General features: G+C 43.8%; 1 protein-coding gene across 1 annotated transcript in view; it reads left to right on the top strand.

Moving 5' to 3' along the window:
* The window catches only part of FXYD3 (FXYD domain containing ion transport regulator 3), an 82,065-nt gene that overhangs the window by 35,892 nt on the left and 21,844 nt on the right, over nt 1-24,329 (top strand). The window contains exons 2-3 of the mRNA XM_085615973.1: nt 12,861-12,924; nt 15,261-15,293. Of these exons, the coding sequence (XP_085472099.1) occupies nt 12,882-12,924; nt 15,261-15,293 (76 nt within the window). The 5' untranslated portion in view covers nt 12,861-12,881. The remainder of the gene's footprint in view (nt 1-12,860; nt 12,925-15,260; nt 15,294-24,329) is intronic.

Here is a 24,329-nt window from a genome sequence, read left to right as displayed (position 1 = left end):
AAGATTGTTGGGATTGTGCGAACAGTGACGAGTAAAAAAAACTCGGGTTGCGCCTCTTTCACCTGTAGATGTTCCTTCTGAGCCATGGTCCAAGTTAGGTTTGGATATTTCTGGACCTTTTGAGCTTTTTCCTCCTGATGAGCGTTATGTGTTGCTTTTAGTGGACTACACCTCTAAATGGGTAGTCACTAAATGTGTCTCTGTTGTAAACACCCGTACTGTGATTGAATTTCTTTCTGAGGAGTTTTCCAGAGAAGGTATTCCAAAATATCTTATCACTGATAATGGGGTGCAATTTGTCTCGCATGAGATGTCCAGATTCTTAAAGGAGTTATCTATCATTCATTTCAAGACTGCTTTATATTCTCCGCAAGCTAATGGTCTTGCGGAGAGTATGAACAAATTGGTTAAGTCTTGTGCCCAGAGGGCTTTACAGACTAGAACTTCTCTTAAGAAGATGCTCAGGGAAACGTGGTGGGCTCATCGTACCACCCCGAATTGGTTGACTTCTGTTTCTCCTTTTTCTATTTTGAGAGGGAGAAAGGCTCATGACAAGCTGAGTCCTGCTTGGTTGAAGCTGGATGTGAATGATTTGAGGATGGATGAGCAAGTAGATGTGAAAAGAAGAGTCTATCAAGGAGAATATAAGCGCAGATTTGATCAAAGGAATTCCACATCCCTTAGGCGCTGGTGTGTTGGGGACGAAGTTTTGATCAGGAATCCTGGTCTGCTGAAGAAGGGGCATCCTAGGTTTATGGGTCCTTTTGTCATCAGTGAGGTCAGGAGGAATGTGGTTGTGTTGGACTCTGGTGATGTATGGAGCATGTCAAGGTTGGTTAAGTGGGAACCAGGTGTTGACACTCCTGAATCTGACCAGGCATGTGGATCAGGTTCCAAGGAGGTCTGTGGTAATGCTGCTACATGTGCTTCTGGTTCTGGCACTGGTAGGAGGCTAAGATGTAGGCCGAATTGGCATAAAGATTATCTTATGTCCTGAAATGTATTCTTTATCATTTGAATGTGATTGAGGTGGCATAAAGTTATTATATGTCTTGATATGTTTATTTTGTTGTTGCCATTTCTCGTTCCTTTTGTTGCTAAAGAATTATTTTGTTCTCACATGTTCTGTTCCTTACATTTTATTTCTCTAATAAGTTTTTCATCCTTTATTTTAAGGGTAGGGGATGTGTTGTGGGCTACCATGTCTCTTTTGTTCCTCTCTTTCTTGTCCTATCTTGCTTTCTTCTCTGGGGTCTGGAATGTATGTGTACATTCCAGGTGTCCAGGGATGAGCTGCGGGGGAGGTTCTGGAACTTGGGGAGCTTTGGCAGTTGGGGGAGCTGTGCCACTGCTGGGATGTTGTGTTGCTGTTTAACCGTGGTCCAATTCCTGATACTCTGATTAAACTACTGGAGGACTTCTACACGTCTTTGTCATCTTTTCACGATACACATTTTCCAGTAAAAAGGATAGTAAGGAGGCTCTGCTCCAGGGCACAGCTAGAGGAAGAAAGGTCATCAAATAAACAAGCAAAAGAGTTGCAATAAAGCAAACCTGGGGTAATTGATGGGTGGGCTCCAAGCCTGCAGTAAGTTGTGGTGTTTTGCTTTTCTGTTGTATGGTGCACAAGAGGTCTTTCGCAGCTAAAACGTGTCTGTAAAGCGGTAGGCGAGGCACAAGAAGGATTGAGGGGCGGCTCTCACTGGATGGAGCCAGTTCAGGTGGCTCTGCTTGGATGCAGACAGGCGTGGTTGTCCCTCTGCACTCCGACTCGCCCATGCCGAAGGCTGGTCCTGGTGATGTTCATAGTGGGAAAGATTACATTCCTTACTCGGGTTAATAAACTTACTGTTCATATATTGTGATTCTCGAAGGAGTTGCTGTTTTGAGTTTGGTGTTGAGTAAAATCTACTGAATACACACACATATTCACTGAAGAGAAGTTCAAGTGATGTTATGGTTTCTTGAAACGAGATTAATAATGGTTTAAAAACAAAAAAATCACTGTCATTCACAAACCTTAGTTTGCTGAGTTAATGCACCTGTGCCATTACCAGTGGCGTAACGAAAGTTTAAGGGGCCCCTCTGCAAATGTGCACGGAGGGGCCCCTGCTCCGTAATTAATCCGGCTCAGGCCTGAGTACTGTGCTGAGGGGGCCCCCTGCAGCTCGGGCGGGGGGGGGGAGGGGTGGCCCCGCACCGCAGGGGATGCGGTGGCCTGTGTTACGCCACTGCTTATGACCCCAAATATTGCATCACTCGTGACATGTTAAATGACATTAATTGATGACGTTGACCTCACTGGTAACACCATATAGCGCATGGAGTTACTGTGTGTACTCGTATGGGTGCATAGAATGGAAATGGCATAAGCCCTGGATGAAGGTGTCCTTGTAAATGTTTAAAGTTATATGATGCACAGATTAAAAATCACTAAAGTTTCAGGTGTAAATAGCGCTCTGGTGAATAAGGTTGAAGGTTGAGCAAATCTTATGTGGTTTGCACAGATATGTTTCTGACTAGGTTATGGCATAAAGATTAAGCCTGTCGCAAAAAAGTTGTGAGTCCCAAGCTTCTTGACAACCCACTATCGAACAGTGGATATCTGGGCTCATGCCCATGTTAAATAGTTGTAATACAGTGCTGTACACAAAATCTGTTTAACAAGGATGTTTATAATGTGAAAATTGTATTTCCAGACTTCGCTGAAGATCTTAAGGCATTACAGATTGTTGAATTATGCAGGGGTGTGCCACCGAGAGGTGGTTTCTCACATTGTTGTTGTAGGCATGGCTCTCAGGTTTTATGCCATTGTGCTCTGCTCAAGAGTGTGTGAATTGTATTTTACCAAACTACAAAGGGTTGTCCATAGGACCTGCTAGAAAGTGCCTATTAAGTGGCAAATTCAGATCTGTCAACCTCTTCACTTCGAATTGCGGATCATGTGAAGTCTTTAAGCGGGTAATCATCTTCTATTCATTGCAACAGGAACTATTTTTAGGTCTCTCCTAGACAGCGCTTGTGCTGTCTCTTCGAGTCAAGCAGTATTCGGGATATGGGGGTGAAGCTTCGCCCACATTCCGCCCATCTTTTAAATTGGCTCCTGTCACTGTCCTCTGTAAATGAAGAATTTTCTTTGGTCAATAGGCTTAGTAGTCACTCCTTAGTTATGCCTTCTCTCTTGTTGTATCCTCCCATTAGGGGGCACCCCCTGTTACATGAGGTGTTAGTCTGTACGTTTTAATTACAGCCTCTAAACACTATTTTCTTAAATGCCTTTCTCCTGCCTGCAAAAGCAGGCAGGACACTCTTTACTGCAACCCTTTTTAAAAAAACAATTAACCAGCGCGGCACACCTCGGCCGGAATAATGGGAGTTGCGCTTATCTTTTGTTAATTGCAATCGCCGAAGCGGCTGCATGCCTATTTCCTTTTTGTGCATTTCCTTTTGTTACAATGGCGGCACCTCTGCTTTAGCTTTAAACATCTTAAGCTAAAGCACGGGTGCCGCGATTGCTTTAAAAGTAAAGAAATGGAATACAAATTTGTCTTTTATTACGTTTGAAGCAATTGCGGCACCCGCGTTTATGTTTAAGATGTTTAAAGCTAAGGCCCGAGTGCCACGATCGTTTGCAACGCAATAGCGCTCGCATTACTGAAAATTTGAGCAATTGGCGTTACATTATTAGCAACGCCAATAGCTCAAACACTCAGTAATACAAGACCAATTTCATTGCAAATGCTTGTAGTCTTTTTGAATTTGTTATGGTCTTAGCCTCCGCCTACCTTCTTGTTCCAGCTTGGAAAGCAGTACGCCTATCTCAGAAAAGAAACACTAGCAAGGTCGTATTTCAAAGACGTTTGCACAGCTGTACTAATGTGTCTGCCATTTTTAAATGGAAATGTTTATTTTTCGTGTCACAAGCTCATGCACATCTAGTTTTTCTACTAAGTCATGCAGAACATAGCTTTCAAGCTGCATGGGTGTTGCATTAAGAATTCCATATATTTGGTTTCAATGCTGCCTTAAGGATTTGAAAGTAAAAATACTAATGACACTGACAGGTCTTCCCAGAGCGCTAAAAATGTATGTTTTCACAATTCCGTTGTTTGCAGCTGTCACCCCCAACTTAATGATACTGCTAAAAATCGAACTTTGATATGCTGGTGACGCGGAGCAAAACCGGCACAAAAACCGCAGAATGAAGGGCTTTGCAGATTCACGCTAAAGCACTCCAGTTTCACATGATCTGGCATCCGTAGCTTGCTTTTTTCTGCACATTCTGAGACTTGTAGCCTTCAGTCTAATGGATAAAAGAGGAATGCTAGTCTCAGAATCCAACGGAGATTACCTAGATGGTTTTGCCACCCATCATGGATGGGTTGTGAAATTTGAGAGCCTGGTTCACATGGGAGCTTATGTTGCAAATAATGCTATTTTTTCCAAAAAAAATATCCCAGCAGTAGCATAAGTAATAAAAGAAAATCTACAAATCAAGAAAAGGGTGAAGTACCACAGGTTACTAGGTGTCCCTGTGGAATTGTAAAGGGACCACTTTTAGCCACATAAGGTACTAAACCCTTACTTGTGCTACTGCTGGTATAATTTTTTAACAAAAACAAATCTAACCGGCATTATTATTATTATTATTATTATTTGCAATGCCACTAGCTCAATCTTGCAGTAATGCAAGACCTATTGGATTGCAAATGTTTGTTTTTGCATGGTGTTCACAGGTTTAAAAAGGGAGCAGGGGGAGTCTACAGAGGAATGGTGTGCCTGATTTATAGTTGGGCGGACAGTTTACTCCGTCACAATGGTAATGGACATCCCATCTGCTGAAATATAAATTCCATTATATCCAGTGGGATTTATATTTTGGCAAACGGGATATCCATCACAATTATGGTGGAGTAACCTGTCCACCAAAATATGGCACTTAAGGTGGTTTCGTAAATTTCCAGCCAGTAGGGAGTTGGCAATTTTTCCACTGATCGTGAATGTGGTTGATTTTTGCCTTAGTTGGCTTCATGCTGCAGCAGACTCACTCCATGGAGTAACATTGGTTAGTATTTTCTTGGGCATCCATGGCAGGTTTTTAATTCAACCACCTTGCAGGGGGTTTTAAGGTTATCCCTAACAGATATAGGTGTGCCCTACCTTTAAGCTTTGCGTATCCATTCGCATTTTTTCTTCATTTTCTGGGGCGTGCCAAGACCAACAAAAATTTTCATTGAGATGGAGCCTGTTGATGCAATGTTTCTCAATGAGAGAAACGATGGTAATACCCCTGGGTGGTTGGAAGTATGATCACCTCAGTGTAAATTCTGGCATGCCTTCCCATGAGATTGGATTTAAAATAAGTGCATCCTTTTTCAGACACTCCGACCACCTTCCTCAATCAATTCCGTAATATTGAGTGGCATGGTGCATCGAAAACGGCTGTTTAATCAAGTGGTATTAATAGGGGATGTTTTTATAAAATTATAATTTTTCCTTTAGGGATTCTCACCTGGGACTCTAGCAAGGCTGCCTCTGTTGGCCCAAATTCCTGATTGAAATTCCGTAAGATTGTGCTGAGGTTCGAGATAAATTTGTAGCTGAATGGTAGTAGCTTTCGCACTTTGTAGCAGAAATGTAAATATTAGATTTTGGTCTATGGTTGGACGGTGAGGATGCTTTGAGCAGTAGTTACATCTTTGCATTCATTAGATCTCAGAAATATTTCGTAAGTGAAGTCGCATTTAACTATTTTACCAAGAATAACTTTGGTGTTACCACATTCCTGATGATGATGAACGCATATGAGGTGGACAATAGGTAACATTAATCTTAGTCACATTATCTAACAGTTAAGACTCTTTGGCTTAAGTTTAGATCCTTTTACCCAAAGGTAAGGTCCCGATAAATGCCAACTGATTGTATTCTGTTTATGATTTAATTTGTCTTGAGTCCCACAAACCACTTGGAAAGAGTCTTCTTTAAAGGGATATTTGTCTGGTTAGTGATTTATTCCAGGCTTTTTAAACAATTTTTTTCTAAAAAAAAAAAAAAAACGTTTAATCCTGCTTCTATTTTATCTGAGGGGGAAAATACTCTACCAACATGGCAGGCTTTCACTCATTCATGGACTTAGATTTGTTTAGTGTTTTTGACCATTTTGTTAAAAAAACCCTCCTCATTTGGTTTTCTTCCAACCTTCAATAACTAACTTGAAACCAATCTCAAATAACTTAACTGTTAGTTCCAGGTGCATTTTCATTAATGGAATTAGTAATAACATGGTTGTATAACAACCGGACATAGACAGTGTCATAGACTTTAGCTGTTTTGCACAGACAAAGCCTTTGAGGCCACATCTCATCTTTAGATCTGGATTGTAGGTGAGAGAGTTCTGTTGTTGGCTGCTTTAAGATGTCCAGTTCCACATATTAACACAGTTCTACTTACCTTCACGACTTGCCAGCTTTAACTCAAGTCCAACTCTACTATGAGTCTCCTTGATTGAGAACTGGTGAGGCAATACCCAAACAAATTCCAGTTTCAAATGTGGGCGTAAGCTCCTACGAAGATTAACCCGGGCGGTGATAGGTTTCCCGCAGCATAACGGCTCTGATTTCGGACTCCAGACTTTTATTCATCATGGGTCATGTCTCTCCATATTTGTAGTACTTAAACATTTTATTGATTGCTTAAAAGTATACTGACCTGAATTGCTGCAAGTCCAGTAGCACACGTTAAGCCACTCTGACTTCCTTTCATGCTGTCTGCTTCATAGTAACCCTGGTCGTAGTTCGCGAAGTAGCGCTACACAAAGTGCACTTCGCGAACTGCGTAGTACCCTGTTCGCACTGTGTAAGATGTCGTTTTCAATGATTGTATAGTGCGGACACGCATCCGGCACTGTGCAATCATTGAAAACGGCATCTTGCACAGTGCGAGCTGTAGTTTTCTGCCGCTCCAGTAGATTTTTACTCGAGCGGCAGCTTTCTGAACGCGGACTGGTAGTTTCTCATCGCGAGCATACGCGACCACTCGTAATGAGAAACCTGACCTCCCCGCGTTGAATCTCGCCAGGAGGTTTTTTTTCCACATTCGCAATCGCCAACTTGATGTTGCTGATCGCGAACGAGGAAACCGTCCCGCCGGGATGTCATTTTGCTTGCTCACGGCCGCCAACTTGACGTTGAGGACCGCGAGTAAGTAAAAAATGACTGCTGTACTATGCAACGCTACGCGTGTTTGCACTGTGCTACGGGCAATTTGCGTAGTTTGCGCTACTTCGCACTATGCGAGCGTGGCGTAGTGCTTTGCCCAGGCTTACTTCATAGTCGTGTCTGTGTTGAATGGAGAGGTTTGGGGTTTGTAATATAGTATGGACCACCTAGTGCTCCTTGCACAGTTTCAAGCTAATTTCCATTTTATGTGACAAAAAAACCTGGTAGTAGGGGGTAATTTTGCTTCAACTGTCATTTGAACACACTGGCGCACACTTTGTTGAAAACCTTTAGGACACGTGACGGGAGGGTCTGTCATGAGTGTAGTAGACCAGACCTGTCCTGACCATAGCTGGCATTGGAAATGCACAGGGAAAGACTGCATTGTCTTTCATGTCTGAGTTTATGGCTGTTCCTTTGACACCATAAACCAGGATAGCTTGAATCCAGTGGCACAGTGAGCCGGAACCCACGTCTGGGCATCCTAGCTGATTAGGGGTGAAACCCCGAAACCTGTGCAGGGACGACCTGGCTTGGCAGTTCAGGCTAGACTGTTCCCATGAGGCACAGGGTCAAGACATATGGCCAGGTCTGAACTGGGGTGGCATGGTGAGCCAAAGAATGATAGATTTAACCCAGCTCTCTAGACTGGGTGTGAATGTTTTGATTTGTTCTGCATTCCATCCATCAATTGTGTGTCTTTTTACTTTTAGAAAGTAGGCATTTTCTTGTTTAACCATTCTGTGTGTCTCTGCCTGTTTGTGTATTGACTGTCTGGGCTTTGAGTGACAGGGGCTGGGGATGTGCATTCTCTCAGACAGCCACCAGGGGGTGGGAGGGTTAATGTGTATCCTGCCTTTCCTGAAGGAGTCTGGGCTGAATAAACCTGGGCTGCATTCAGGTAGTGGTAGGAGTTTTCACTAGCACCTGAATAGGCCTGGTCTACATTTAGAGTGGTGGGAGGATATTTTCCTTCCATTTGAATAGGGCCTGTCTCCCTTGCAGAATGCGGTCTCCACCCCTTGTGGTCATAATGCACCAGTGAGGCCAGAACTAGTTTCGACTGGGCTTAGAGACCCTTGCACAAAGAAAACAAAGACATTTTGGGGTATAAGTATTCGATCTAAAACCCCATTACTTTAAACAACTTCTGGAATCAAGAGGAACCTTTGCCAAGGAGAAGAGCTGGAGAAACGGGAGGAGTACTGCCCCTTTGCTGTCTGGGCTTGACCTGAAGTAGCTGTTTCTGTGTACTGTCCCCTGCTTGAGGAAGCTCTCCAAGGTCTTGAGTAGCGCTTGCCTGCTCTTCTGAAGTTAGTCTCAGGGACACAAGTACTTCACCTCCACCTCCCCCGCTCCCCTAAACTTCCTTGCTGGGAGTTCTGACCTGCCAAGAGGTGCCTGTGACTGTGTTGTGTCTCTGGAGGTTGTTTCTGCTCTTGGGAGCTGGAAAAGTAATGCAATTACAAGAAAATCGATGCATCGCTCTTGTGTCTGTTTTCCCGACGCAGCACTGCTTTGCGAGAAGCTCCACGCATTGCTGCTTTCGCCGCTGCAAGAACGGATGCATCGAGGGGTCGCTGCTGAAGAAACCGACGCAGCGCCGCCGCCGCCGCATTTCTCTCCGATGCATCCCAGATTACCACGCATCGTACCTGTGCGGCAAGTTTTCCCGATGCATCACTCAGTCTAGAATCGCCTTGGAGTCGACGCATCACTTCCCCATAAAGATCGGACACGACGTATCACTTCTGCCTGCCTGCAGCAGAACTGTTGCATCGCCTCCCCATTGTCTCAGGAACTGACACATCTGTGTGTTCTCCACGCTTCCTATCTCTGCGGCTATTTGGCCTTGTGAATTTTGCCGCAACTACAGGTACTTTGAGAAAATTCACGTATCCATAGTGTTCTGTGGGCCAAGTTGTTTGAAACCTTTTTAAAGTCATATTACATGTATGTTGGACTTTTGTCGTTATGGTCTGGCTGAGTTTAGATAAAGATACTTTATTTTTCTTACCTGGTGTGGTGTCCATTTGTGGTGTTATCACTGCATTACTGTGTGTTTTGAGTACAAATACTTTACATATTGTCTATGGGATATCTGTCTGCTCGTGCCAAGCTACCCAGGGGGTGAGCAGGGGTTATCTAAAGTGTGTCCCGCTTAGCCTGACTAGAAGCAAGGGTCCCTATTTGGACAAAGGTACCTACCTCTGCCAACTAGAGACCCCCATTTATAACAATACACACAAGGCAGGAGGACTCCTGACTCCAGCTGACTAAGTAGGACTAGACCATGCTGAAGACCTGGTTGGAGACAGTCCTGGTGCTTGGAGCTGCTGGGCGGAGTAGAAGCTTTCCCAACAGTTGGAGATGAAGCATTAAGATAAAACTTTTGACTGGGACAACCGGTTTAGTGTATTCCATGAGGGTCAACCTGAGATTGTAATTAGGTCCCGGCTCTCGCAAATTGTTTTTCCATAGTGCTTGACCATATTTTTTATCGAAGTCTGTTTTTGTGTTTTTTTATTTTTATAACATTAAAAATTAATATTTCGGGTTCCCCTTTAACTTATTTTGATAATCTTGGTGTCTTTCTGCTGATGACATTATTACTCTAAAATGATTTGGAATTGTTACTATGTTTCCTTAGAATTGTTGGTACAGCATGAAGGTATCGTGCATTTCTCTGGGGATTACCTGCTGATTGTGTCATAGCTACAAGGGGTTGAGCAGAGATACACTCTGAACTCTGTTTTGGCCTACTCGTATTGGTTTTATTGAGTTGGTAGAGTTACCCCCTTCATTAATAATCCATTACTGATGTGTGGTTTTTTTTTTTTATTTTTTTTTTTAAGTTTACCCAATGATGTAAGGCTCTGTGCTTAGTCCAACATGGCTTCTTATAAGGAAGATCGCCCCAAACATTTGATCTTTCGGCCATTCATTTTCTCCTTTGCTCTTGTAGCATGTCGATTACTTGTCATTTAGCTAATAGATTTGCTTACGTTTTAGTTATTAAATACTTGTACGTGGGGAATTGATATCTGTAATATTTGACTGGGAGAGGTTTATTCCAGCTTGGAAGTGGTTGCTTCAAAAGGTAGGTGTAGGAATGGAAATGTTACAAGAGCAGAGCCTAGAACTATGCATAACATCTTTTCTTGCCACTCCTACAGCATTTCTTAATCAAAAGAAGTCGAATTCGGACTCTAGCACAGTCCTCTTCCATGTCCTGTTCTTGTTTTTATTCAGCTGGGAATTCTAGATGAGACGGTTGAGCTGTAGTTTTTGTTTGCTGTGGTAGCTCCTTGCTGTTCTCAGGACTGTTTGTCCAAGTTTGTACTTGCTTTGAACTCCAGCTAATCTTTTCAGCAGGTTACTCCATATGCTGACATTGCATTAAACATTGCTTAAGTCTTGTGTGAAAGGGGTGGGGTTATGAGTCTGCCTAAGTGACTTCTGCCAAGCATTGTGGTGTTCTTCATGAAGTTGCAAGAGGTTATATTTATGTGTACATAATCCCTTTGTGCGTGTTTAAACCCTCCCCACTCAACCTGGCATACTTTCTCTTATGCCATGCATAAGGACCTGTGTCCACTTCAGTGTATTTCATTTAGCATGAATAAAACTCGAATCCAGTCTTGTCCCTGATTTGCACAATTCCTGTTTTATTGAAACTACCATAATGACGCCATCTCTATTGTCCCGGTTTCTTGCTTACCGTATGAACCTTGCTTCCTTTCATCTGCCCACTCTTAACCTTAAAATCACACTAACCCCGTTTACCTCTTTCAGGTAATTAAACTTTTTTTTTTTTAAATAACAAACATTTTATTTTTTAAATGTAAACCTGTGGAGTGAAGTGCTTCGTAGTAAAGGGTGCGGGGGAAAAGGTAAAAACCCATGATATATTCCTGACTGCGGGAGTAATGGTAATGCGGGGTAAAGTCTAAGCCTGGGCAAAGCACTACGCTACGCTCGCGTAGTTTCTGAAGTTCGCACTACGCGAATTGCACGTAGCACAGTGCGAACACGCGTAGTGTTGCGGTCATTTTTTGCTTGCTCGCGGTCCTCAACGTCAAGTTGGCGACCGCGAGCAAGCAAAATGACATCTCGGCGAGACTTTTTCCTTGTTCGTGATCGGCAACATCAAGTTGGCGATCGCGAGCATGGAAAATAAACCTCCCGGCGAGATTCCCAACGTGAGGAGGTCAGGTTTCTCATTGCGAGTGGTCGCGTATGCTCGCGACCGCTCGCGATGAGAAACTACCAGTTCGCGTTGAAAGCTACCGCTCGAGTAAAAATCTACTCGAGCAGCAGAACACTACAGCTCGCACTGTGCAAGATGCCATTTTCAATGATTGCACAGTGCCGGTTGCTTGTCCGCACTGTGCAATCATTGAAAACGACATCTGGCACAGTGCGAACAAGGTACTACGCAGTTCGCGAAGTGCTACGCGTAGCTCGCGTAGTGCGAACTGCACTTTGCGTAGCTTCGCGAAGTGCTACTTCGCGGACTACGCCCAGGGTTAGTAAAGTCACTTTAACCCTCCCTAACTGGTCAATCTTCCTCCAAGTATTCTCTGGGTAGTGGCCACTGATGCTCAACACACCGGGTTCCCTCACCTCCCCACTTGTTTACTGGCGCGGGCAATTGGGAAATTCTAAGTGGAAAGTATGGCTAGCAAGTTGTCTAAGGGCTGTCGAAGGTCCCAGCCAAACAGTGCCCTTGATGTGAGAGAATCGTCCTATGAGGCCGCTCTTGGTTTCATTCGCTGCAGTGTCAGCAGGAATGTTTAGATTCTGCCTGGCCGGGGGCACGAGAACCTTTCACCATCCTCTGGTACCATCGCTTTGTCAACTAAAGCCTTTTCAGTAGTAACTCTTTACTGTGCCTTTTAAACTATCTATTCCCCCCCCTAGTGTGACATTTCTTCTTATATTCGTTCTGGAAAAGGCACCAGGGGCGATTGATTTTTAAAATGCAGCATGACCGGTGCTGGCCTTTTGCAATTCCTATATTGTCAGCTGGGGTTGTGGGGTACCTACATGGTTTCGGTGAGAGGGGGAATATTCCTGTAGCTGGAAATGAAAGATAGGGGAGAGTTGATGGATTTGAGGTGGCTTGACTGAAGTTCTGGTAGTTTCACCGCGCCTAACGGAAAACTGTGGAAGGGGGAACTACTTTGTGTTCCCCCCCCCACTCCTAGTGTGGCAGTTATTAATTTTTTTAACTTTCCTCATTTACCATTAAGTGAGTCTTTTTCTTGTAGCTAATACTTCAAATTATGATTTGACCGTGTCAGTTTCTAAATGTATTTATGGTGGCCTGCCCCAGGGTTGTTTTTGTACTTTTAACTTTCATCCTAAATCTTCCTCCTCCTACAACCCCCCCCCTTTCTCCCCCCCCCCCCCCCCCCCCCATCCCTCTTCCCCACGACTTTTCCGTCAGTAGTTTTCCATCTCTGGTGATGCGCAAAATACTGAGCTTTCAGAAAAGCCTGCTTGTTTCCATTTCCGAAGCAAAGAAAGGTGGGGGATCCACGGCCCCCTTAAAGTTGCATTTGATATTTGCCACAAATGTACTTTTTTCTTTCTTGGTTCTAATATAAATGTAATTTACTTTTTATATTTTCCCAACAGCTTTACCTTCGAATTGTCAAGATGCAGAACACATTTGCAGCAAGTGTACTTCTGGTGCTTTCAGGTAAGGACTCCTCATTTTCGACTCTGGATCGATGGAATCCTTTCTCACCCTGTCGTAGTGACGTAGTTGCTGGAATCTATTTTAGTTCATGGTCACAGCTGTGATTACCAACATGTGCACTCAGCCTTTAATCGGTGTTGATAAAATTAAATTGGTACCATTGAGCTGCGTAAAGATAAACGTTTATCATTCATTGCCAAGACACTCTAAGGGTGAACGTGCACTTTACAAACACAGGTCTATTTGCATATTCTGTTACATTAAAGTCTGGGTACAGAGTCCTCATTATTGAGGTTACCAATTCTCTTCAGCCTCTCCTGGGAGATGACAGCATGTGTCTGTGGACAACTTTAGGCCTTGGTCGGGGTTCAGAAGAATGGAATGCCCCAGCAGTTGACCACGTCACACTAGTCCTCACTGCATTTTTGCTATGCTATGGAATTTTAGAACTGGAATGTCCTCCCCGCCCCCAATCCCCTCCCAAATCGGACATTCCCATTGATCACACCGCATCTCCTCTTTCAGGTAAACGGGTTTTATTACATTGTAGAAGAAAAGTGATGCAACATTGATCTTTCAAGTTTAGACTGGAGAGATGGGAGCAAGAACCATGCACCGCTGTCTCCTCAGAATGAGTGGTTTGTCGGAAGGTTTCGAAGAACGAAAATGGGGGCACCTACGGAGTAGTGAGAGGGGAATGCATGCAGGTTAATTGCAGTTTTGTGTGTCCAAGAATGTGTCTCCGGGTATCCGGAGTGTTGCACCCCAGCATTTTGTCTTGAAGTGATTTCGCAATTTGCAGGACTTTTTTCTAATGTCTAGGGATCTGAACTGCTTCCTGCAGTGGGCTTCAACTCTGGGAGAAGTCGGGTGTGACCATTGCATACTGGCATTCTCTGGTCGGGTTGCATTAACTATTGCCCTAGTTTCTGCATATTGCAGAACATGCATAATAATCCCTCTGGATTGGCATTGTAAAATGCCTCCTTTTGTACCAGTGTCCATGTGCATCTGTGCGAGTTAATGGTTTGATCCTTTGTAGAACATTTAATAAATGTGTTCTTGGCTTTTTGATGCTTCCCTGGAAGATCACCGAGCCCCATGTTCTTCTTTTCTCTTCCAAACCACCTTCAACCTTTTGAAACTGATATGATTTCTGTATCTGAGTTGGAGGATTCTCAGAATGTGTTCTGACCATGTGTTGACTTCACTCTTCATGGCTATCAAGTTGTCTTGGCCGGTCTGCAGTTTCATAGCATACATCCCCACAACACACGTAAGGGCCTTTATTTTGTTTGCAGAGATTGGACCCACGAGCTGTTTCAGTGAAGCAAGTGGTCCGGTTTTCGTTCACCTGAAATGTGCGTTCAGGTCAGGAGCGAGATCTTATCGGCTTCAGTGAGGAAGTTGTCGGCCTATTGCTCCTCATTTCACACCGGTTTGCCAGGCCATATTGTTTTACCTTCCATGGTTGAAGATTGCTGGTTTGGTTCGTTCAAAGGATAGGTGTTCAGTAGGGTGATTTTAAATGTGGTATATTTTTTTTTTTGCTTGTATACTAATGGCACATTTGTTATCTTTAGCTGGCTTGCCTCATCAGTTGTGCTGTAGTTTCATGGCAGCATTGTCTGCCTGCCCAGGATTGCCCTAGTGTTTGATAGGAGTAGTGTGCAGGCATTATACATTCTTGCTTGCAGACATGCAGTGTGTGACGTGGTTCAGTGTTGCGCTCTACAGGATAGATGCTGCAGTAATACTGCTTGATGGCCCCTTTTACGCTGTCTTGCAACACAACAGATCTCTCCACTCTAGGTAGTCGCCAGCTGTACATCCTCTCTTGTGGAAGAGTGGTCCGGCTGGCTCTACCAGTACAGCCAAAGTTTGTTCATGCTCCTGCAGGGAAGAAGCATGCACTGGATGTTATGTTCCCACTGCATTCAGAGCAGCTTTCATTACATGTCCTCTGATGCATACAGAGCTCCTAAGAATGTTGTCCCACCTCAATCTTTCTCCTGTATCGGTCCTTCTGGAACTCATACTGAAAGTTGTACTTCATTCCCGGTCTAGTCGTAGTGCTTTCTGCAATAAGGTTTCACGTGTGGGTTTTTTGGTTTGTCCTGTTCAACACTTAGTGGCTGTTTTTACTGAGTAATAACTAGGGTGTGCCCTGGCACGCCTCATCCCCGCTGCTTGGGGAATCTAGCTGGCGCAATTCACTTCATGCTCTAAATCCACATTCCCCACTTACTCCGCCTACTTGGGGTGATGCATGTCTTTTGTTGTTGATGATCTCAATGCCAGGCACTTACACAATTGTCTTTTCTCTTCTCTCGCAGTTTTTCCGGTGTTGAAGGCCAATGACCCTGCTGGTAAGATGCCGGTCTTTTTACTGGATTTGCTCTGTTGAACATTTGCCACGGATCACTTGGTGCTCGCTCACTCATGAGTTTGTTACAGCAACAGATTTGACATTAACTCTCCGCACTGTTGAGCTGCATTGACATTGTTGCTGTATAAATGTGGGTATGTTAACTGGCGCAAAATATGATGGGTAGACTATTGGACACTGCTGTTAAGACCGACCCTGCAAAACACATGAGGCCTCTCAAACGGTAGACATGAAAGCCAGTCCGCGAGACTTCTGTTATCACTGATAATTATGTTATGGACAAAGTAAACTATGTGAAGCAACTGTAGATCAGGACCTGCAGTTATTTGGAATTTTCTCTTTTGCAACCCAATTCTATATCGCTAAAACTGCCCACCAGTACAATGTCCTGGAGCTGCACCAGCAGTTCAGCATGCCTGATTTGTATTTGCTCATATAAGTTTTCCTGTTAGTCCCATTTCTGATCACTGGAGTCCCACCTGTGATGTTCACCAGCTGTGCTGTAAGCAGATGCTAACCGTATTTTCAGGGAACTGAAGGGCGCGAATGAGTATAGTAGCGATGTCTAAGCTGAACAGTCAGTAATTCTGTCCTTCCTGCTGGATCTGCCATCCTTCAACCTCCCCAATGAAGGCACCTTGCCACAAAAGCAGCCACGTGGGAACATGGAGCTACCTGGCGAATCTGACTTGCAGAGTAGCTATGAAGACTAACCTGGCACATCAGTGCGTGTTAGTCCTCTGGGTGTTGAACCTGCTTGGTGACACCTCTTCACCGATGAGCTGCTTTCTGCTTCCCCTTTCGTTCATGCACACCCAATGTAGTCTGGCTGGTGCCTTTTGGTTGAGCTAGCACCAAAGCCTTTTGAGGCCTAAAGTTGAATACTTCGCATATGTTAGAAGTACTGTGAGTACTGCCAAGCTAAGCGTCTCCAGGCTTTGTGTAGCGCAAACAAATGGGTCGAGAGAAGGTCCAAAGAAAGGACTGCTCGAGGTATTGTTAATCGCAACCATAAGATGAAGACTGGTCTCTTTCATGATTTTAACCATATGAGAGAAAGTTGTTTTTAACTGAGGTAGCAGTATGAATTTCTATTGAAGGCACTGTTTAGAAAAGCAATATCTCAGACTCCGTATTGACCTTGGATAGACTGGTTTTGCAATTCGTATATTATACCTGGGACTGACCTCTATCTTGCTTTCCGTGGGTTAGATCTTGACTGCTTAACCCGAGCTATCACCAGGGATTAAGGGAGCTACAGTTTTGGAATGCGACATGACACATAAAAAAAGAGTTGCTCAGAGAGCTAATGTGAATTCCTCTGTATAGCAGAGGACGCTACAATGCTATCCTCTTGGAAGTGATCACTGCCCCTGTGGTCAGAGACCTCTGTCCTAATCCAGGTTTCCGGAAACACTTCCCAGTCTTGACCACTGTTCACTTCCATAATTAAGTGCTCTTTAGCCAGAGTAGAGGGCAGTGTTGCCACAGTGGACAGTTTAGTGCTGGGACTTACCAGGAGTAATAGTAATCCTCCAGGTTGATGGGGGGGAAAACTAAGATTCCTCATCCTTGGATCTTCCTTGATAGTCCTAAATGTTTGAATAATTCCCTGCTGTGTGCTTGGACCCCAGAGCTTTTTTCATAGATATGTTGTCCATTGAAATGTCGCTCAGGGTGTTAGTGCAGCACCCTGTACTCTGGAGAGAAGGAAATACCAGATCTGCATCCAAATCTCCTATTTTAGACTTGGTTGATACTCATCGGTCTTAAACACGGACAACACCAACCACATCTCTCTCTCTCTCTCATACCTCTCCTATTGTCAACATGACCGCCGACCGCCTTTCATAAGGTCCTATCCAGGGGAGTGGGTAGGTTTTACGTTCTTCTCGGGGCTCCACTGACTGTTTCAGAGATTTTGAGATACTTTACAGCCGAGATCGGCTCCAAAACCCTACTTGACACTGCAGAGGAAGAGTGCTGCACCCCAGAAATTCTAAAAGCAGCCACTCCGTACCTTTTAGAAACCAGCATTTGCAATGCAATAGTTCTTGTATTTACGAGAGTTTGAGCTATTGGCATTGTAAATGACCATGCCTTTTATTTATGTATTGTTTTTAAAACAGATAGCTTAAACTCTCGCAAATGAGAGATCTATTGCATTGAAAAAGCGTTCAGCACACATGCTATAATTTTTTATTTTTTTTAAAAAGTATTCAAAAGCGTCTCTTGCCTGCAACAGTTATTTGTGAATAATGGTGCTTGGAGGCTGTAATTAAAGCCTACCGAGTAACCACACATGTAACTGGACATGTCACCATGGGAGGTTACAAAATGAAACCAGGTGGCACTAGAAAGACTACTAAGCTTATAGGCCAAAGAACAGCCACACTTTACAGTGGACAACAGGGCTGGCTCTAGGGTGGTGCGACCGGTGCCACCGCACCGGGTGCTGACTTCCCGTGGGGGTGCCTGTTTGCTAGTTTTCATTTTTTTTTAAAGCACCCGCTGCAATGTTCCTGGCCTCCAACAATTTTTAGCAAACAATAAAAATGTCAAGTGAACTACGGCGATTATTGTTCTTCCCGGAGAGAGACCGTAGTTTTGTCTAGTGGAATTTTAACTTGTGGAAGTTTTGATTCATCATAAGGTAGTGCAGAAGGTTAATATGCCTGCTGCGAAGAATGCGACCATGCAAATCACAAAGTGAATATAGCCGAAATAGGTAAGTGGGTTACTGCTTTCGACAGACTTCCTATTGTTACTTGCAGTTTATAAGTTAAACTCCTAACAGTGAGCAATTAACTGTGAAAGAACTGAAATGCAGCCTTCAAGTATAGATTAGAACATATTGATTTTTTTTTTTTCCCCCTCAGACTTTCACTATCCTAATGTTTCACAAAGGGTTTGTTTGGGTAGAAATAATTTCTGATTGTCTAGCGAACCCCCAACCATGGTGTTACGTTTTAAATTCTGGGTTTGTGCTTCTCCAGACCAAGTCCCCATAAACTAAACTGCCTACCAGTATGGGTGACCTATAAATCCTACCCTTGGTAGTCCTCTGTCTTATGTAACATTTCCTATATTGATTAACACACATATAATTGATTGTCTCTGTAATGTGTGTGCAATGTAAAGTGCGTTGACACCCTTCACCTTTATCAGTGACCCCATAAACTAATTAAATGCATTTGAGAGAGAGTGGTTATGGAGACTGTTAAAGGGTGGTAGTGCGGGAATCCGTTGCGGAGGGGGTTACTGGGGGGGGGGGGGGCGCCCAAAAAAATTGTTGCACTGGGCGCCACCAGTGCTAAAGCCGGTCCTGGTGGACAGTGACACAAGCCAATCAAAAATGTGGGGGAGCTTCAGGTCTCTACCTGAATACAGCATGCCTCGCAGAGCAGCAAATGTGCTGCCCAGGCTCAACCTAAAGATATAGGGCTCCACAGCAAGATCTAGAATTCCTAAAAGCAGAACTGAAGTCTGATTAAGTTATAGTAATAGTCATGATTGTGCTCCAGAAACTACATCTCTGCCAGACCGACAGAAAACTACTGCATCCCACTGGCAGGAAAGTATGTAGTATGGCAGCTACACATTAAATAAATGTCATCACGAAGGCTCTCCTCTGGAGGCATCGGAGGGAAAAGTGTGAAAGCATGCAAAGCTTGATCAATCATCTGCTGAAGCAGCGACAGCAAGATTTTTCAGAAATGCTCCAGCGAGATTAAGATCTGGTCGGGGGGGGGGGGGGGGGGGCGGAGGCTGGTATCCATCTTTTTCTCTCTCAAAGTGGACTTCAATTACAAGAGACTAATGGGTACTACATTGTGTAGCTGTTGGATACTTTCTATGCTTCAAGGCCATTCCAGCACTAGTTCCTCTGAACTCTAATCAGCCGATGTCCATCCTTCTTAAAGAAACATCGATCATAGTAAAGAAACCTGTGATCTTGTAAGTTCTGTTGCTTCAGATAGGGCTAAGGAGTTTACTCCAGTTATTTCATGGTTCAGAAAAAAGGGCCAAAGGTTTGGAATACAGACCAATATTAGACCTAAGATCCACAAACCAATTTATAGAGAAAGAAATTCCAGGTGCCCGCCTTGCATTGGGCCGGTCCGCATCTGCAAAACAAGCAATTGATGGGTGCAATAGATCTGCAAGATCCATATTTTCGCATCCCAGTAACAAAGCCCCACAGATTCTATCTGTAGCCTTTCATGCAATTCAGTCTACAGAGATCACCTCCTAAGAGACCTAAGAAATTTACAAATTACCAATCTTTGGGATCAGCCCATTCCCTTCGCCGTCCTCAAACACACTTCCAACATGCGGAAGTTATCATTCCTTGAAGACTATGATTTTCTCGCAAATTAATCGCACACATAAATTGCAGTGTCCTAGAGTGACATTCATATTTGGATGTTAAGTTGTTGTTTATTCTGGTGCTTTATTAAATGTTTTTAAAATACTATTCATTAATAAATTTGATTCAATTCCTCTGATTTTGTTGTATGAAACAATTGTAATCAATACAGAGTTCTGGCTTTCGGCCTCAAGTCCTTGAATGTTCTTCAAATGTATAGCTGTGGAGAAAAGGAGTTTTTATTTGTTTACCTGGACAGCTGGCTATTAAAAGCTCTGTCGGGCAAAGATGAAGCCAGATTTTGTCACAGCTTTAAAGCCTTTGCAAAGGCTGCCTTTTCAGATTGGGCATCAAAAATCTATCGCCAGATCGGCCCAAAAAGTGTTATTTAGGGTTAGCCTTGGAGACCATACACAAAAGGTTTTCTTTGGAGGAGCGTGTTATCTACCATAACAAATGTTATCTCTTGGATAACACTTCAACCCAACAGCCAGATAAATCACCTCTCTTCTAGGCTGTATGGCACCTATATGTACATTGTCCCAGATGTAAAGTTACACATGAGGGCCCTGCAGCAGTGTCTAGAGGACCAGTGGATGTCAAAAGAGGAACAGTTGGAAAGACAAACTGATCTTGACCTCTACAGTAAGACAATCCCTATACAGTGATGATGCAAGGCGCAAAACGTGCTGTAGGGAGATGTTTCAGAAGGAGTTACCATCACAGATTATAGTGTGGGGTGCATCTCTGTCGGCATGGAAAACTTATTTACAACGTTTGACGGTGCAGAGACCGTGTGCTCCCAAAGAACCCTTGTAGCACATAAATGAATGGTAACTGAGAACAGTCCACCGGGCACTCAAATCTTTTCTACCATTCCTGAAAAAGACCACAATGATTCAGTCCTTGCAAAGATCGTCAATTACCTGAACAGACCAGGAGGCCCCAGGTTGAGACTGCTTTCCATGAAACGCACACAGTCTGGCACTGGGCCATGGACGCAAAATGCAGTACACGTTGCAGGGACAATGAATCAGACTTTCTCCGATTCTAATACGAACAGTATCACAAGTGGGTCTTGGGTGGCGAAGTTGTAAACCATATCATGAAAGAGTATGGATCCAAGTCTATAGACCTCTTTGCAGTAGCAACAAAAAACTGAAAATGCAGTGACTGCATTCATGCTACCAGGACTGAGGTCTATTGGAAATGCCCTTCTGATCAGTTGATCAAGCCCATTTCTTTACACTTGTGCTCTGACTCTACTCATTCCATCTGTAATAGTGAAAGTGCTGAGATCCAGTGACAATTAAATTTATAGCGCCGGATTGGCCAAGGCAGTGTAAAACTGGGACCATATGCAGATCTGAACCACGCAGCAGACTTCAGTGCAAGCCTGTTCTGACAAATTCCCCACCTGACTTTAACATCATTGAATTTAGCAGCAGGTCAGACAGAATGGTCATTTGAGTCTTCCACTGGATTGTATCTTGAAAGAATTGAATTGTCCTTCCCCAAGATGATGCTAATCCACGAAATAGAAAAGGTGCTTTACATGATGTCAGGATAATGGGCACACTTTATCACCTGTTGGGTTCTTATTTTGCCTTATCGCCTTCACTTGGCCCAAGGGAAGCTTCAATTCATAGAAATTCACCTGGCTGCTATTGCAGCCTACAGTACAGCTCCAAACCAACTAGGGTTTTTAAGATGTCGGTCATAAAACATTTTGTGGAAGGATTTCAAGGGTTTCTCTCATTCAGTGGAGTTTGGCTTTACGCTATAATAATTGATAGGCTCCACTTTGGAGCTAATACACCAGGCCATTTTCTCTGCTCGGGGAGTGAGTGAGTTTTAAGCTTCATCAGTAGTTGTGCCCTGCACTATGTTCCACTCCAGGGTGGTAACGAGAACACATCTGTCCTTCCTCCTTATAGTCCTGTCTGACTTTCATATTTATAAAATTACTATGCCTACTTTTCTAATCCTTTCTCTGCTGCAGAACGTGCCCTCCATTCGTTGCTTATGAGAAAAGTCCTTCTTTTCCGCCCGGACAAAACAAAGGGCCTGAGAAAAACTAAGCAGCTGTTCATGGGCTATGACCAAATCCGGCAGGGTGCACCCACAACCAAGCAATCTGTTGCCCAGTGCATAGTAGTTTGTATTGCGTTATGCAACCAACTAGCAAACCTTTGCCAGGGAAACGTAAGGCTCACTCTACCAGAGGACAAGCAGCTGCGATAGCTTAAATTAGGAATATACAATTTGCAGATGGCTACAAGGTAATGTAAGAATTGATCCACACATTTATGAGACACTTGTTAAGATTTAGAACCGCAGACTAATGCTATAATGGGCCACGAAACTCTGAGAAATCCCTTTAAATGGAGAATCTCGAGGTTTGTCAATCTACACCCTGTACACTTGGACGGATTTTGCCCTTTTTGTTTTCTTCCTGTTGTTCAATGGCCATCTTCTGGTGGATAAAAGTAGCTTGCTACTCTATTCTTAAGTTTAGGGCTATCAATGACGATCCTATGATTCACAAAGAAAGGTTACTAGCAGTCCTAGTTCTACATTTTGTGAATCTTTATACAAGTCCTAAACGACCCATCTGCCTGCCTGGCTCAGTGTATTTGGACACTAAAAACCAAATCTATTCCAATTTCACCTTTAAAAAAACAAAGGGCTCTGCAAGACAACTACAGTAGAGTGCATCATCGCTAGTAAAAACATATGGACTCATAGCGACAATCTTTTCTCTCCTCTCAATGTAAGCTGATCAAACTGCATATTTTGCTTCTTCTTAATCTCACTCACTCTCACTCACTCCTTGCTCATCAGCTGCTACAATGCAGACCTAAAACTGCTCATTAGTGTTCATTGGTTTATTTTTCAGGAGCTAAATGTAGTCTATTACATGGTGCAGCTTGTCATAAAGACAGACAATGACACTCTATGATATTTTAATGGCTGATCATCTATGAAAAGTGCTCCAGGGCCCACACATGTGGTGGGGAGTTACTCTAAATTGAGACGTTAATGAAGATTCCTAAATTACAGAGCCAGGACTAAAAGTAAGTAACCTTTTCTTCTTGAAGGACGGAGTCTGAGAAATGACCCAGTCCTGGGTAACCCACCTGGAGTCTTGGGCTGTACAAGTGGGTGAATTCAAAGTGTAGGGTAACATGCCAACACTGGATCTTCAGTATGCCAGACAGTTGCTTGCTCTTTCAATAGTGGCACAGGTGCCGGGGCATGAGATCCCTATGTCTTACCTTCAGCAACTGCAAGAGATACTTTGTAAGATGTGGTTTGTTGAAGCATTGGGCTTATAGGTTCAACAACTGACAGGAGATGTTAGTATAACCCTTGAACATTTAGCCTAGGGCCGGCTGAAGTAAATACATTGCATGCATTTGGTATATGTAGAACATAAACCCATCCAAAAGGCAGCCGGCACAGTACAGGGTCATAGGTAAATATTCAGTCGGTGATGGGAGAAGATTCTGGCTGGCTGGCTGCCTCCTCCCCTCCAGCGGCACAAGACCTTTCTGGAATAAATTATAAAGTTTTCCAACCCCCCAAATGGGCATCTTGTTTTTAGTAAGCATGATGGGACCTTATAAAGCATGGGCGTGAATATTGAAATATTGCTGAACCTGCCTAACTCTGCATTTGTTGTGAATGGCAGCCGGGCACACACAGTCCTGGTACCACTGCCAGCTCTATTGTTGGGGAATGATCTAGTTAGACCTCCTGACAGCCTCTGACGACAAGAATTTATTTGCTGTAGTGGTCAATGTAGGTAGCTATGCTTATAATATTCCTCTTGTTAGCATGAAAGGTGAACTGTAAGCTCTAACCCTGATTTGGAATTTCTTCCTCCTTGTTTCCCAGAGGAGGTAATTTCTGAAAGATCGGTGCCTTGGAGCAGCCTGAGGAGAAAGTGGGCAATTCTCCTCCCATGTTCGCTCCAGGTCTACAAGGAGGAGCTTTAAAATATTGGGAATGAATCTCTGAACTCATCTCTGACTGTCTGGTGTGTTGCCCGCTTTAGCTTGATGGTCACTTATTTAAACCTCTGCTCTCGTGCCACAGTGTATGGAGACAGCAGCCGGAGGACCAGCTTGTAAGCCATTCAACCATGCTTCTCTGGAGACTGACACAAAAATCATGAGTTATGAGCCTGATGTGTCTGGGTGAGCATTGATCTGCTAGCCAGGCTTCTCAATCGCTGATGACTCTTGCACCACCCTCGCCTCAGTAGTCACTGGAGACGGCCTTAGCCTTCTAACACCTCTTCTGAAAGGACACCTTCCTGAGACCTGGACACATGCACTATTCCTCGCTTCCACACTGCATTGTCAGGCGAGTGTTTTGGGGTGTATTTACCACTGACCTCCACCAGATGGGGTTCAGGTTCAGAGCCAGTACTCTTTTGCACTGGGTTAATGTTTGAAAACAGACTGCCTAAAAGTTCTAACTTGACACCAGTCAAGATTCAGGAGGCATGACTACAGTGAAAACAAACCATTGCACAAATGGCCCAGAGGTACATCTTCTCTAGGACTCCAAACTGAGAACTAACTGAAGGCCTGCGTCCCCCCTGATAAAACGAGAAATCTGTACAGTGACTGGTGGAAA

This window comes from Triturus cristatus, chromosome 7 (genome assembly GCF_964204655.1).
Source record: "Triturus cristatus chromosome 7, aTriCri1.1, whole genome shotgun sequence".
NCBI lineage: Eukaryota > Metazoa > Chordata > Amphibia > Caudata > Salamandridae > Triturus > Triturus cristatus.
This window is presented reverse-complemented; position numbering and strand designations above follow the sequence as displayed.